Consider the following 15,382-nt stretch of genomic DNA (forward strand, 5'->3'; position numbering starts at 1 on the left):
AAAATATTTTGTTCCAGGGACCCCCCAGAAGCAGAGATTTGAGTTACAAATGTTCGCTTTAAAAAATATATATTCAAAGATTTGCACAAATGTTCAAGATTTTTCAAAAATAGCAGATCTACAAGCTCATACCGCGGCACTCGGTGCCGCGCTATGAGCTTGTAGATCTGCTATTTTTGAATAGCCAAAGTATAAAAGGTCATAATTATTGTGATGCTATATTAACACATTTTGCTGGGTACCCCCTGGAACCCCCTCAAGTACCCCAGGGGGTCCCCGGACCCCACTTTGAGAACCAATGCCATAACGTATGACATCCTCAATGTCAGTCCTCCACCCTGGTTTCACTAAGTTCTAGCTTCACCCCTTGCCTCTGCAACGGCCCCAAGTTAGCCTCTGACCTTGACTTTCCATCTGTGACCTGACCTCGAGGGACATCTGACTGGCAGCCATCCAGAATGACGCTTAAGGATCTCCCTTCTGTGATTGACTGCATCGTCTGCATTGCTCAGCAACACTCCCTCCTCTTCTCCTCCTGACAGTGAGTGAAGGTTCATGGTTCAGTTCTCATTCTTTCATACTTACGTTAACCCATTAAGACCTGAAGCCGATTCTACATGTCTCCTAAATCTCAACAGTATTCTGAAAAACCTATGTTTCTATATCAGTGGTGCTCAATCTTTTTCATGTCAAGGACCCCCAAAATGATATGTATTTGGCCGTGGACCCCCATCAAAATATTTTGTTCCAGGGACCCCCCAGAAGCAAAGATTTGAGTTAAAAATATTCTCTTTAAAAATATGTATTCAAAGATTTGCACACATTTTCACGATTTTTCAAAAATAGCAGATCCACAAGCTCGTAGCGCGGCACTCGGTGCCGCGCTACGAGCTTGTAGATCTGCTATTTTTGAATAGCCAAAAGTGTAAAATGAAGCTTTTTAGCTCAAATCAAAAAATGACACAGTTCCAGGTCTTAATGGTCTGATGTATCCTTAGTCGTACAACGGTGTCTCATGCCAAACATGCTTGTAGATCTGCATCAAGCACGGTATATAACGGTATATAAATTAGTGCTCACTTGAAGCGTTCATACATGCTTCGGTGTACCAGTGGCTTTTTGTGACTTGTATAAACCTTCATGTGCAGTATAAACAAAATGTACGTATTATGGACATCAGCAAAAAAGGGACGACAGTTATAAAACATTTAACGCATTTTATTTAGCTTCAGAACAATATAAATTGTATTAGTTAGGTAAGTAAGTTTAGCAATTGTATATTTTTCTTTGGTTAGGTTTAGGTTAGGGGGTAATTTTAATTATTAGGTCGAAGTTTTTGCAAATGTAAACCGGCACCCTGAAGTTTCTGCACTTATTCAAAAAAGACAAAAAGAGTTTGAAATCTCTGCACAAAAAAAGGAAAATAAAATCAATTCATTTTTGAAAGCGACTTTGTTCTCCATTATTATGTCACCTCCCCTACCCTAGACAGACAGGGGGTCGTAACAGGTCAGTTCAAGAAGCCATGCCATGTTCCAACCATGCCCCCACTGTTAATTTAACACACTGGTAAAAGCTCATCCCGAAACTATGCTAGACTGAATTTGTCAATGGGGGCTGCCACCTCCTGGCCAAGAGGTGGAGCTACATGTATGTAATTTCTGGCTCTTTCCATGTATCAACTCAATCACTCATGTATCAACTCAGTCACTGACTCCTTACCAGCAGGGTGCAAGACAAGATTGAAGCGCCCAACTTAACAAAAAAAAAAAAATAACTAGAAAATGTGCTCCTCGGAGCACAGGTCTCCGCCAGTACTGTTCCTGATTAATCCTGTCTTACCTATTTATATTACATATTGTCACGTGTCACTTGACCAATGTTAGCTTGGCTAATGGGAGCTCACTTCAAAAAAATATATATTTTTTTTTGAAGTGACACACCTATTTATAGGTTTCTATTTCGTCATGCGTCCCGTTGCCAATCAAAAGCATTGGTGACAACATATTGTCACGTGTCACGTGAAGCTTGACCAACGTTAGCTTGGCTGAGACGGATGGACACACGGAAGGACAAGAACGAAAACATACTCTCCACCTCTGGCGGAGACAATAAAATACAAAAATATAACATTTCCATGTAATAGACAGTAACACAGGTCTTCATCAGGGTCATCCCCATCATCCCCAAAAATAAACATGGTGTGTTGTATTTACATAAGACTACCCTTGCAGGCAGTCCTCCATGGCTTGTAGCTCAAGTAGCTCAGAGCACTGAGGGCCACAGTGGAGGCAGAGGAGTCTTCTGGCTCTTGGGATGACAGAGAGGGCTGCTCCTAAGGTGCCACTGAGAAACACGGAGACAAGTTATTAACCGCTTCAACCGTAGTATCCATATCCTGGGGGGAGGGGGGGGGGACATTAGCCGAAAATAATAAGAACGACACCTTGTGAGTTTTTACATGTGCTATCTTTGACAATATACAGGAATGACACGCCCAAAATAGGGAAGCCAGGTTGAAAGTGGTTGCAATGTGTGCTTCACAATGTGGGAGTTTTGTAAGACAAGGTGGACTGATCACATTAAGTACATCCAGTGGATGAAATCAAGTTTTGATTTTATGCATCTGCAATGTTGGACTACCTCCTAACACAGGGGTCTTCAACCTTTTCAGCCCAAGGACCCCCTAGCTGAGAGAGAGATGAGGCAGGGACCCCCTCTATATTGTATAAAATTGTGTTTTAGATTCAACTTTTTTTGTTCACGTTTACTGTGCTTTTTCCCCTCTACAGCACCTATACGTCTTTGCCAAAAATAGCCGATCTACAAGCTCACAACGCCTCGCGCTGCGAGGCGTTGTGAGCTTGTAGATCGGCTATTTTTGGCTAAAGTTCTCCTCAGAAAAGGGATGCTAGGGTTGAAGTGGTTATGGTAAAAAAAAAAATCTTATCACACAAAGATTTGGCGGACCCCCTGTAGTAACTCTGAGGACCCCCTAGGGGTCCCGGACGGACCCCCTGTTGAAGACCCCCGTCCTAACACATAGCTACAAGGCCTCACTGTCTGTTGGGAAACATGGCTCTCTGAAGGACACTGAGAGACAGAAATGATGCAGTCTGTCTCTTTCTTCCTTTAGTATATTAGATTCATACTGCTTTGCACAGCTGAACTAATCATCATCTGTCTGGAGACTCCCATCCAGGACAGGTTTCTGATGCACCTCCTGCCGGAGACTTGCTTGAACTAATAAGCATGAAATGCCATCATTTTAATCACGGAAGCAATACAAAAATAAATGCTCCAATCAAGTCATACATTTTCAACTGCATGCTTGCACAAATATCACATATTCCTTTGGGGATTGTATGTTTGGATTTATTTAATTATCAAGTTGCTAGCCTGGAATCCAGACGTGTAGTTGCTCGTTCAGCATTTGGTTTTTGAGGGAAAAAAACCCCAGCTGAACGGGGCGAATCAGTCAGGATTCCAGGCTATCAAATTGCCTCTCCATTGGCTTAATTTATTCTCAAGGAGTCCAAACGATTGGCACTCTCAACTCACAAAACTTTTAAAACTTAATGCCAGGTGCAGATTCTTGAATTTACATTGAAAAAAAATCTGCACAATATAGCTTCTTTTAATACATCACTACAGCAATCACAGAACATTTGTGATTGCTGCTGCGATGCACTAAAGGGGGAGGAAATCCTAGATGGCTGCTGTAAAGATATTATCCATTAAATGTTACATAAAATGCTAATTTGCCTTTGGCACTCTGGCATACAGTATACAACGGACAATAAAAACACAACTAATAGGCCTACATAAAATACAAACCTCATAAAAATACATTCCCATAACAACAGCAACAGTGATCATAAGCTGTGGGGGTTGGGTGGTTGGGTTATTTTGTAATGTTCTTGTTTAAAATATCCACAGCAGAGGGCACACATTCACCCTTTTTTTTCCAGTTCAGGTTAAAATCTACAGCAGGGTAAAAACACACGGCTGACCTTATGGTACACTGTGATGTAAGCAACACAGCTGTAGTTAATACAAATAAAATAATATTTAGGCTGACTGTTAAATTTAGGCTGACTGCTGTCTATGCTTGTACATTGGTACACCCATGACTCTGGGCACACATAAATCTAACACACCTGTTATTAATTTGTGTTAGAGTTGCCATTATCTATTTGTGTTGATTGCAGCTGCAAACTGCAACTGCATGGCTTACTAGCCTGCTATGATTTTACACTGTTGTAGTTTGTAGTACAATATATATATTGATATTCCCTTTTCTTCATTTATACTAACCAGGGGTGTGCCGATACACTAATTTCACGAAACGATACGATACGATATTTGGCTCACAACTTCGATACGATTTCGATACGATACGATACGCACTTTTTTTATTATGAAAATAAATGGGGGAGAAAAAAAGGAAATGCAAACAAATAATTCTGTTTTTGCATTATTCAGACATGCAAACTTGTAGCTTTTCAGCCGTTTTGAATCCAAATAGGGCAATAGTGTGACACCTGACCCGAAAAAAAACAACATGTTGTCACCCTTTTCACCTCGGGGCTGTTTGCATGCCTGATTATTTTGATTGGGGTAAAAAAAAAAAAAAAAAAAAAAAAATTCAAAACGATATTTTCCCCCCCCAAAACGATACATATCGTCGCGAAAACGTATCGCGATATATCGCGGGACGATATATCGGCACACCCCTAAAAACCACTGGTTGTCAAAGTGGGGTCCCTCAGTGGTCCTTGGGGGGGATTCCAGGGGGTCCCGAGCAATATGAGGACAAATTTGAATACGATCTATAAGCTCACAACGCATTGCGATGCAACATGTTGTGAGGTTGTAGATCGGCCATTTAAATGGTAGATCGGCCATTTCTTTTTTAACAAATCTCCAAAAAAGCACCAAATATTTTCAAATGGGGGTCCTTGACATGAAAATATTTGAGAATCACTGTACTAACCCATTGAAGTGTAGCTGAGCCAGTTTGAAGAGTTGCCGGCCCATTTCAATGCTGTCCTCTCCGTACTGGGAGTGAATGGCCACAGCACTGCGCTCCAGCTGAGAAGCTGCACTGTTCCAGTCACCTACGGCAACAGCAGAGTGGAAACAAGAAAGTGAGAGGACTGCAAAACCCCCAATGTCCAGCAGCAGGCACCACTCAACTATTCAGCCTCTGACCCTCTACATTGACACTGTGGCAGGGTAGAGAGGCTTCTTTAGCAACAGACTCGTTGTCACAGCTCATGCAACCACTCATTGGGTCGTAGCCAATGCATGCAAAGCATACGTCAATATTTGACATAAAATCTATCTCTTAGTTACACCAACATTGCTCTTGTGAAGCAGTTTTGTTGTTATCTTTGCCTGGCCTACTTGTTGTTAACTAGTTGTAGGAACTATTGTTGTATTGTTGTATTGGATCTATTAGCTCGTGCTCATTTGATTTGGCTATTTTATCTCATGTGTTTATGAAAGTAGATAGCTGATATATTGCACTTTTACCTTAGCGCTAGGTATACTCTTGGTTGCTTGTTTTTACAGGAAATGCACTTAAGACTTCTGGTGATTAGTAGTTTCGTTCCCTACCTATGTTGAATGCACTTATTGTAAGTCGCTTTGGATAAAAGCGTCTGCTAAATGACTGTAATGTAATGTAATGTAATGTTATCGGTGAAGTACTCACCTCACTATTAGCTATCAAGCTCACTATTTCCATTTTGGCCAAATAAAGCGTAGTAGACCATCACCACACCATGACTTGCACGCAAGTAGCCAGCTTGTATAGTGCAGCTTCACCACTGAACACTGCATTGGGATTTGTGTGGCTTTGTTCATAAACTGCTCGTGGTATAGATAACTAATGATTGGAGGTGGGTGCTATTTTTGTTCTGTCAGTGTAACCTAAAGGTTAGAGGAGCGTGCTTGTTGATAGAAGGTTAACGGTTCTTCGGACCGGCAGGAGAAAAACAAAAGGGCTGAAGTGCCCTTGAGCAAGGCACTGAACCCCAGACTGCTCCAGTGGAGACTGTGGTTAAACTTCTGGTCAGCTCCCAGGTTTAAATGTGTGTGTGTCTGTGTGTGTCCGTGTGCAGGGTGCGGCTGAAAATAAGCACCCTAGCTTAGCTACCTCCCTGGGTAAATAAAAGATTAAAAAAGAAAAGAAAAATACACTCATGGAACACGGATGGACCGTCCCTTTCTCACCCATTGTTGCGTGTGCTCTGGCCATGGCATCTGCTACCTCCCCCTGTAATGGATGGCTCTCTGTGAGGATCAGCCCCGACTGAGACACTGCAGTCCTCTGCAGCAACCTCAGGGCCTCATCTGAGGTGGAAGCAAGAATAATAGGAAGCTGTTATGAGACATTTCCAAAAGGGACTCATAGGGTACATTAGTGGTTCTCAAAGTGGGGTCCAGGGACCCTCAGGGTTCCTTGAGGGTGTTTCAAATGGACCCTTACAGGTCTGTAACTATAGAGTACACAAATGGAACCACTTGGGTTCATTTGTATGCTCTCAGAGCTACGGGGGTCCTTGAAATTGAAACGTTTGAGAACCACTGCATTAGTCCACCATTTCGGACATTAGAATGTCACAGTCCTGCGTGAAAGTACAGTAGCATTTGTCACCACGCACCTGGCCTGTCTCTCTCCATGAGGTTAACTGCTTTCTCCAAGTGTTTCCTCACTTCCTGCAATCTGCGACTCACTTCAGAGGAAGAGACATGCTGACCGCAGGATGACTGTGCACAAATATATTTGACCCCTTCTCGCACATCACATTTCTGAAACGGCAAGATGGCTGCAAGTGAGTTGGCTGACGGCTGACACTTTCAATTTGAAAGACCCCTAAGGTTACTTAACCCACTTAGGCCGGGAACGCATCTGTGTGTCATTTTACGATTACCTTGGCTATTAAAAAAATAGCAGATATACAAGCACACTACGAGCTTGTAGATCTGCTATTTTTTTTTGAAAGGTCATGGAATCTTTTAAAAGCAATTTTTAAAGCAAACATTTTTAACTCAAATCTTTGCTTCTATAAATGTCTTCTAAATCCTAACAAAAGTCCTAAGAAAAAACGTAATATCAGTGGTTTTCAAACTTTTTCATGTCAAGGACCCCAAAATGTTATATTTGGCCGCGGACCAAATATGTTGGATCAAATATGCGGATCAAAATATGTTGTTCCAGGGACCCCCCAGAAGCAAAAATCGCTTAAAAAAAAATAAAAAATAAAATATATATATATATATATATATTCAAAGATTTGCACACATTTTCACGATTTTTCAAAAATAGCAGAGATACAAGCTCATAGCGCGGCACCGAGTGCCGCGCTATGAGCTTGTATCTCTGCTATTTTTGAAAAATCTGCTATAGATCTGCTATTTTTGAATAGCCAAAGAAATCTAAAAATGACACAGATGCGTTCCAGGTCTTAAAGGGTTAAAGACAAAAAAACATTGGGGGAAAGATGTGTACTAAGTGAGTGCTGTTTGTGTAAAAAAAACAGGTATATATACACTGTATGTATATATGGTATAAAACTAATACAACCACATCCACCTTGAGAGGGCCTTTGCACTTGCCACACTGCAGTCCAGAGCCACCTGGGCGGCCCTGCGCGCCTGACCCCCGCCAACCGCCCTCTGACTTCTCCTCTACCTCCTCCTGTTGCTGGATACACGCCTCACACGTACACAGGAAATAGTACTGCTCCTGCAGGAGTCGCCGGCGTTCACACATAGCCATCCTGTTGCTGTGAGGACCTGAAGGACGAAAGATGGGGCGGGGTAGTGTTATATAGTGTACCTATGACAAGACACCGGATCATGAAATAACACTGCATGATGAGCACACATATTTAGACAGACAGACAGACAGACAGACAGACAGACAGACAGACAGACAGACAGACAGACAGACAGACAGACAGACAGACAGACAGACAGACATGTAGTGTTTTGACAGCAATTTTGTATTCAGTCTTAGTCATAGTCTTTTGAATCGAATTCCATTTAGTTTTAGAAACATTTCAGTCATCTGAAATGGTCTTTACTGTTAGTTAATAAACTAAATCTACAGTTGATTTAGTCGACAAAAATGTATTTTGGTGGGCCTTGATGGCTGATTTTACACTTGGTTGCATGCTGAAAATAGCCGATCTACAAGCTCACAACGCCTCGCAGCGCGTTGTGAGCGCTGTGACACGTTGTGAGCTTGTAGATCTGCTATTTTCAGAGCGCAACACCTGAGCTCAACCAAACATAAAATGACTTGTCTTTTAGTTCTACTGGATCTCTTCTCCACTAGACCCTCCCTAACATTTTAGTCTAGTTTTTATTTGTTGACGAAATTGTCAATATATTTAGTCTAAGTTTTCGTCCTCATAGCTTAGTTTTTATCTAGTTTTCTTCAGTGAAAATAGGTAGTTGACGAATATTATTCGTCATAGTTTTAGTCGACGAAATCAACACTGCAGACATATGGAAACAGTAGCAAACCTTTTCTTACCATAGCAGTGCAGGATCTCTTGTCCAGGAGCGATGTCTTTGGATGCTCTGACAGTGATGGTGACGTCACTGCTACTGAATGTGTCTTTGCGCTCGCTGGGGCAGGACGATACGTCTGGGCCAGAACCTACAGAGTGTGACAACCCGGGTGCAGCGGCTCCTGGGCTGAACGCCAGGCTTGTGTTTGGGGAGCAGGAGTGATTCAGAAGACTCAGTGTCGGGAACATTGCCGTGGCTATCCGGATTTCCTGGCTGGATTGGACCGCAGAGTTTGTCACACCTGTGGGATGCAGAGACGAGACGAATACGAAATTTCAGTTGTGTTGTAATGGGATGGTAACATCTCGTGTTTGTTTGGTAAAATGGGAAATGTACGTTCAGTTAAATGACCATACCGCTTCAAAATGTATTTAAATGCAATAATGTAACAGCACGGTGAAATTTTGAGTTGGATGACCTATTTCAAGCAACACTCAAGTCAAAGGAGTAGTGAAATATATGTATATATACCGTAAATATATAAATATATAAATATATATTTGGAAAATGATCAGCAGTAATGTCAAGTATTACCGTGAGTCATATGCCAGCCCATCCATCTGTAAATGGTAAATGGTGCATTTATATAGCGCTTTTATCCAAAGCACTTTACATAGATTTCACCCATTCACACACACATTCATACACCGATGGCGGAGGATACAATGCAAGGCACAGAACCTGCTCATCGGGAGCAATTAGGGGTCTTGCTCAAGGACACTTCTACACTGAAAGGGCCTACGCTGTGTGGAGTTTGCATGTTCTCCCCGTGTCTCCTAGGGTAGTTAATACCCTCACAAAAACATGTAGTAATCCTGGTCGCTATACTGCCTCCCCCATGACAGCCGGGGCGCCTGATGGACGGGAAGGGAACTGTTTGGAATAACGTGTTCCTTCCACGCGCTACGTCCTACCAGGGAAACTCCCCCCTGTCAGGTGACAAGAAGGTCAGTTGGCTCTCATGCATTGAAGGAAGCATGAGCTCGGCCCTGGCCTCCCCAGGCTGTGGGGGGCTGGTGTAGCGCTGGTGTAGGGCTGGTGTAGGGCTGGTGTAGCGCCCAGGATCACTTAGGAAATTGGCACCGGGTGAAAAAATGGGTTACAAAAATCGCGGGATAAAAAATTTAAAAAAAGGACACTTCTACACTAACTCTGGGGGAGCCTGGGATCGGAACCTCGTGGTTCCCATCCGGCCACTCTACCCCTGAGCCACTGCCGCCCTCTGTATGGTCCTTTAAGTGTAAAAGTGTCAAAACTAAGTATTCTCTTTTATGTTTGCTTGTATCTTTGACTCACCTGTATCCTGGAGCATGCTTATCGCCTGAGCATTACACCTCAGCTGCAGCAAGTGCCTCAAAACCACACTTCCCAGCAGCCACAGCTCTGGACTCCAACCTTTAGATTCCTCCTCGGCTTCCGGGCCTTGTGATTGGCCGTTGGTCACAGAGGATCCCCTGAGGTCCCAAGACACGGGCGGCGGAGGCCCTGCCCTGCTGAGCTTCATGTAAAGCGCCGCCGCGGTAATAGCACAGAGGAAACGCAGACTGGGACTGTGGCTATTGAGGTGATGCAGCAGGTGGTAGATGCTGGGGTATGAGTCACCATAATGATGCATGGATGATGGCTGAATGTTAATACTGTCACATAAAGTACCAGTGATTGAACAGCCGGTCCCGGGCTCTGTGACCGGTTTATGACTGCCGTCCCCATCTTCCACAGGCTCCCTGGCACTTTGGACATCTTTTAACCCCGCCTTCAGGGTGACCCTGAGGGCCAGCTGTGACATCACACCCAGCGCCATCAGCTGCGCTCCGAGTGGACACTCCCAGCGATGATGCTCCTCCCACGCCTCTTGCCGACACTCGCTTGAACAGTAACGGCCGTAGCTGCAACCTTCACAGGGCACGGGACATAAAGTCTCACTCAAACACTTGTGACAGTGCCTGTCCTCTGTCCCAAACAATCCTCTCTCCTTGGTCTCTGTCCTCCTTTCATTCCTTCTCATCTCCTCCGTCCAGGGTATGAGGACACAGCTGTATGGCCTGTCTTCAAGAATCACCCGTCCAGGTGTTATTCTCTCCGTAGCAGGTGTCGGCCTTTCTCTGGGCTGAAGGAAACAGCTACTCCTGGAGAAATGCCGGACGGTTGATCAATGCCGTGATGGATGGATTCGTTGGCCGGTTTTACATTTGTTCCGTCTCCGGTTCCTCTCTTATCTCCCGAGTTTGGTTCAGGGCGATCTGGCTTTCCCCTTTGACTCAAAGAGAGATGGTCGAGGCATTGTGCACGACGATCCTGTAGTTTGTGTTGCAGATGAGAGGGATAGCCAAACGCCAGGGCCCTGTCGATATCATCAAGAGATTCCTGAGGAGACGAGAAACGCTGCTGTCAGAACTGCAGAGAAAATAGGAGCCTCGAAAGCTAGAAGTTTAACTTATTGATGAAAATTTTGATTTTCTGGGTGCAGCAAAAATACTATGCAGTACCAGTTAAAAAGCTGTAGCCTACAGACATGGAGGAACAGTACAGTGCTTGTTAACCACTTAACCTATATAGTTGAAATAGATGATTTACGGGCTCAAGCTTGTACTAGATCTGCAAATCTAGCAATTTTTTAATTCAAATTTAAAAAAGTTCTTGAATGATTTTGAAAACTTTTTCCCCAAAAAAGGGACACTGGGGTTAATGCGGTTAAAGGAACCATTAATGATGCTACATTACAAGTCTTAAATCATGTCTCGCATCTTAAGTAGGATAATTAGCAGCATGTGAAAACTCGACAGGAGAAGCATCTCACCTGGTAACGCTGCAGATGGCAGAGAGCTGCAGAGCGGTTAGCATAGCACAGAGACAGCTGCTCTGAACTTTGGGGCGCAAAACACACACCCTGTGTGTCACATAGATAAGAGATGACATGACAGAGAGGCGAGTGTTGATACGTGTGTAAAATAAGACAGGGAGGAAGACTGACATCACACAATCACAAATTTACATTATCAAGAATATATCATGCATTTCTTAAAGGATCTTGTCCCTGGACAAGAGCAACCATCACGTGTGTACATTAAGTCGTGTGACAGATTGTTATTACGACTTTTCAATATCCTGTGAAATGCCCTCTCTAGTGAAATGCTAAAATATCAATAGTTTGCTCTCCAACATTGAGACTAACAATTGCCACAGGAACGGATCTGCCCATATCTATCTGCCCTAGTATGGCTGATATTGCATACATTGCATGTGTTCCATACACAGCCATAGAACACTGAAGGCATTTCCGTGGAGGGATTAATCACAGTGGCATTCTAATTTGTCACGCTGTGTGTAATCACTCAAAAAATGAATTGCTGTGACAAACTGACAGGGGTCATTATAATCACACCTGTCAGTTTGTGTGTGCCTACGTACATATGTTCTCATTGAAGGACACTTAAACGTGTTTAGTGCTGCCGTGAATGGCATCCCATCTTGTAAGGAGATATTTGACTAAATACGCGTTTTCTGCCAGAACTTACAAATGGATATGACCCTACATATAAGGGCTGACCCCAAGTCACAGCAATTAATTATTGGGTGAGTACACAAGCGGCACAAATCAGAATGCTGCCGAGATTAATCCCGCCACGATAAAAGTGTTACACATGCAAAGTATGGAATATAAGCCATTCTAGGGCTAATCTGCCTCCAACTCCCCTTGACTAACACCTGCTGAATAATGCAACATGTTTAAATGAACCCATTTTGAAAGAGCTTGGGTATTTAAATGGGGTGATGAGGTCACTGGAGCTGGGCCCATTAAAAGATCATAGAAACTGAGGAGCGGTTCGTTGGAAATGCTCTCTTCTGTATTTGAGGTACAGAGGAACCAAAGCAATGTATCCACCTCACCTGTTTACAGTGCAGGGCACACAGTTCTAACTCAGAATGTAGCCAAATGGAATGCATCCATACATTACCTTATTAAGACCTGGAACTGTGTCATTTTTTGATTTGAGCTAAAAAGCATTATTTTACACTTTGGGCTATTCAAAAATAGCAGATATACAAGCTCATAGCGCGGCACCGAGTGCCGCGCTATGAGCTTGTAGATCTGCTATTTTTGAAAAATCGTGAAAATGTGTGCAAATCTTTGAATATAAATACTTTTAAAGCGAACATTTTTAACTCAAATCTTTGCTTCTGGGGGTCCCTGGAACAAAATATTTTGATGGGAGTCCGCGGCCAAATACATATAATTTTGGGGGTCCTTGACATGAAAAAGATTGAGAACCACTGATATAGTAGTCTCGCTAGCCAGACCCCACAGAAAATGAAAAACAGCGACCTCTGCTGTTTGTGATCAGGTCGGAATCTGTTCTTGAGAGATTACTGATATAGAAACATACGTTTTTCAGAAAACTGTTGAGATTTAGGAGAAATGTAGAATCGGCTTCAGGTCTCAATGGGTTAAGGGTCCATTTGGTTACATCTCTACTCTCTCAGAGTTGAAGATGTTGACTATGCAGCATTGAGATGTAGTGGAGTAGAAGTAAAACTATTGAAAATTGGAAATACTCAAGTAAAGTAAATGTACCAAAAAAAAAAAAAGTACAGTACTTTAGTAACAGTTACTTTACAGCACTGGTTCAAACCTGTGAATAGTGCAGGGCAGCTCCTGTGTAGTCTCTGGTCTTGAAGGAAGAGTTGCCCCTTTCCCTGCATCGAGCTGCTTGCTCTGGGTCCTTCTGAATGAAGTATGCCTCGGAAGTGCTGGAGAGAAGGTCCAAATCCCCTTGACTGGATGGGAGAAATAGACAAGAAGACCTGAATTGCAATGTCACTTTTTAAACAGTTCACTAGCAGTGGTGGAAAAACTAAAACATTTTACTTAAGTAAAAGTATCAATACTGCAATATAGAAATACTAATTCAAAATGTACTTGAGTAAAAGTACAAAAGTGTTGGCATCAAAATGTACCACAAGTACCAAAAATAAAAGTACTTAGTATAAAGAATGTCCAATTTCAAGTTTTCAAATGTATAAAAATCTTTTGAAAATAGCAGGTCTACAAGCTCAGATGCAACACATTGTGAGCTACAGTAGATCTGCTATTTTCAAATGGCGGATTGGTGTATAAAGTGCTGAAGTGGTTAAAATATGTGTTATAATAATAATCAAAATCTACAAAGTAACTAGTATAGTAACTAAAGTTGTCAAACAATTGTAGTGGAGTACAAGCACAATATTTGCCTCTGAGATGTAGTGGAGTAGAAGTACAAGTATTGGAAATTGGAAGTACTCAAGTAAAGTGCAAATATACCTCACAATTTTACTTACGTACAGTACTTGAGTACATGTACTTAGTTACTTTCTACCACTGTTTCTTAGTAGTAAAATAGTAGCCTACATGTAAACTGTTTCATTGCCACATTAGATGCATCAGGGTTAGGAGTTGGGTTAAGCAAAAGCAATTAAAGGAGTCTTACGAATACAGCACAGTCTTTACAATGTATAACAGTTCTAGAACAGTGTGTGAGGTGACATGAAGAGAAAGAGATACTCTACTCACTGGTTCTCAAACTTTTTCGTGTCAAGGACCCCCAAATTGACACTTATTAGCCCGCAGACCCCAATTTGAAAAGATATGCCAGGGACCCCCATAAGAGAAGACTTTTACGGCTCTTGCAGTGATTCTCAACCATTTTAATTTCAAGGACCCCCAGTTTAACATGCATTAGGCTACGGAGTGGACCCCCATATAATGGCATTTCTATATCTGGGACCCCAATTTATATAGTAAAATCAATGTTCTGAGAGTGTACAAATGGAACCAAATGGACCCTAACGGGTCCATTTGGTACCATTTGTACACTCTCAGAGTTACAGACCCATAAGGGTCCATTTGGTTCCTAACTATCCATCATTTAGCTGGGGACCCCCTGGAACTCCCCCAAGGACCCCTGCTGGGGGTCCCCGGACCCCACTTTGAGAACCAACGCTATAACTCACTTTATTTGAGTCAAGGCAAACTGGAAAACATCATCTATCTCCAGCAGAGACGTAAAACACTGTTTACGTGCAGGGTCCAGTCCGGTCCACTTCTGTGCGACATGATCCTGCCACTGGACGCATGGGAGATCCATTATGAAACCAGATCCAGTAGATCTGTTGTATGTATAATATGATTATAACTCTCTGTGCTCGCTAAAGGCAGGATCGAGCAGCATGCGTGGGTTAACCAAGGCTATGTGAAGAAGGAACGGTCAGTTACGTATATCTGGTAAGCAAGAAAATGTGTCATCATGCAATCAGTGGTGTAAAGTTAAGTAAGTACATGATACACTCAAGTACTGTACTGAAAATAGCTACAATACGTCACATCGTGATGCATTGTAGATCTACGGTTGTAGATCTGCTATTTTCAAAATATTTGTATACATTTTATACATTTAAAAACGTGTGAAATGGGACATTTTGCATAATGAGTACTTTTGTACTTCAGTATATTTTGATACCAATACTTTTGTACTTTTGTAATTCCGGGCTTTCACTTGTAACAGAGTATTTTTCTACATTGCAGTATTGATACTTTTCCTTAATAAAATGTGAGTACTTTTTCCACCACTGCATGCAATGGATTGTAGTCAATGACAGCCGGGTAAATACACTTATCTTTGAATTAACATGTGTCAATGAAATACATGGTTCATTGGTTGATGAAAGTAAAGCATATAGGATAGGTGGGCACTAGGGGACATCTGGGCACCTCAATGTAAAATTGGCAAATTTGTCCAAAACATTAAAAAATAAAATA

At 42.4% G+C, this 15,382-nt stretch overlaps 1 protein-coding gene across 1 annotated transcript; it reads right to left on the reverse strand.

The window, feature by feature from the left end:
• Positions 1–399: 399 nt before the first annotated feature.
• smyd4 (SET and MYND domain containing 4) lies at positions 400–14,773 on the reverse strand. Its single transcript, XM_084074055.1, is given in 12 exon segments — positions 400–535; positions 2,227–2,346; positions 4,997–5,120; positions 6,241–6,360; positions 6,672–6,819; positions 7,604–7,806; positions 8,552–8,830; positions 9,886–10,671; positions 10,674–10,953; positions 11,387–11,476; positions 13,221–13,365; positions 14,578–14,773. Coding segments are annotated over 12 exon segments (2,499 nt in total). The 5' UTR covers positions 14,712–14,773; the 3' UTR covers positions 400–465.
• Positions 14,774–15,382: the final 609 nt, after the last annotated feature.

Source organism: Gymnoscopelus microlampas (assembly GCF_963454915.1).
Source record: "Gymnoscopelus microlampas genome assembly, chromosome: 12".
In the NCBI taxonomy this organism is placed as follows: domain Eukaryota; kingdom Metazoa; phylum Chordata; class Actinopteri; order Myctophiformes; family Myctophidae; genus Gymnoscopelus; species Gymnoscopelus microlampas.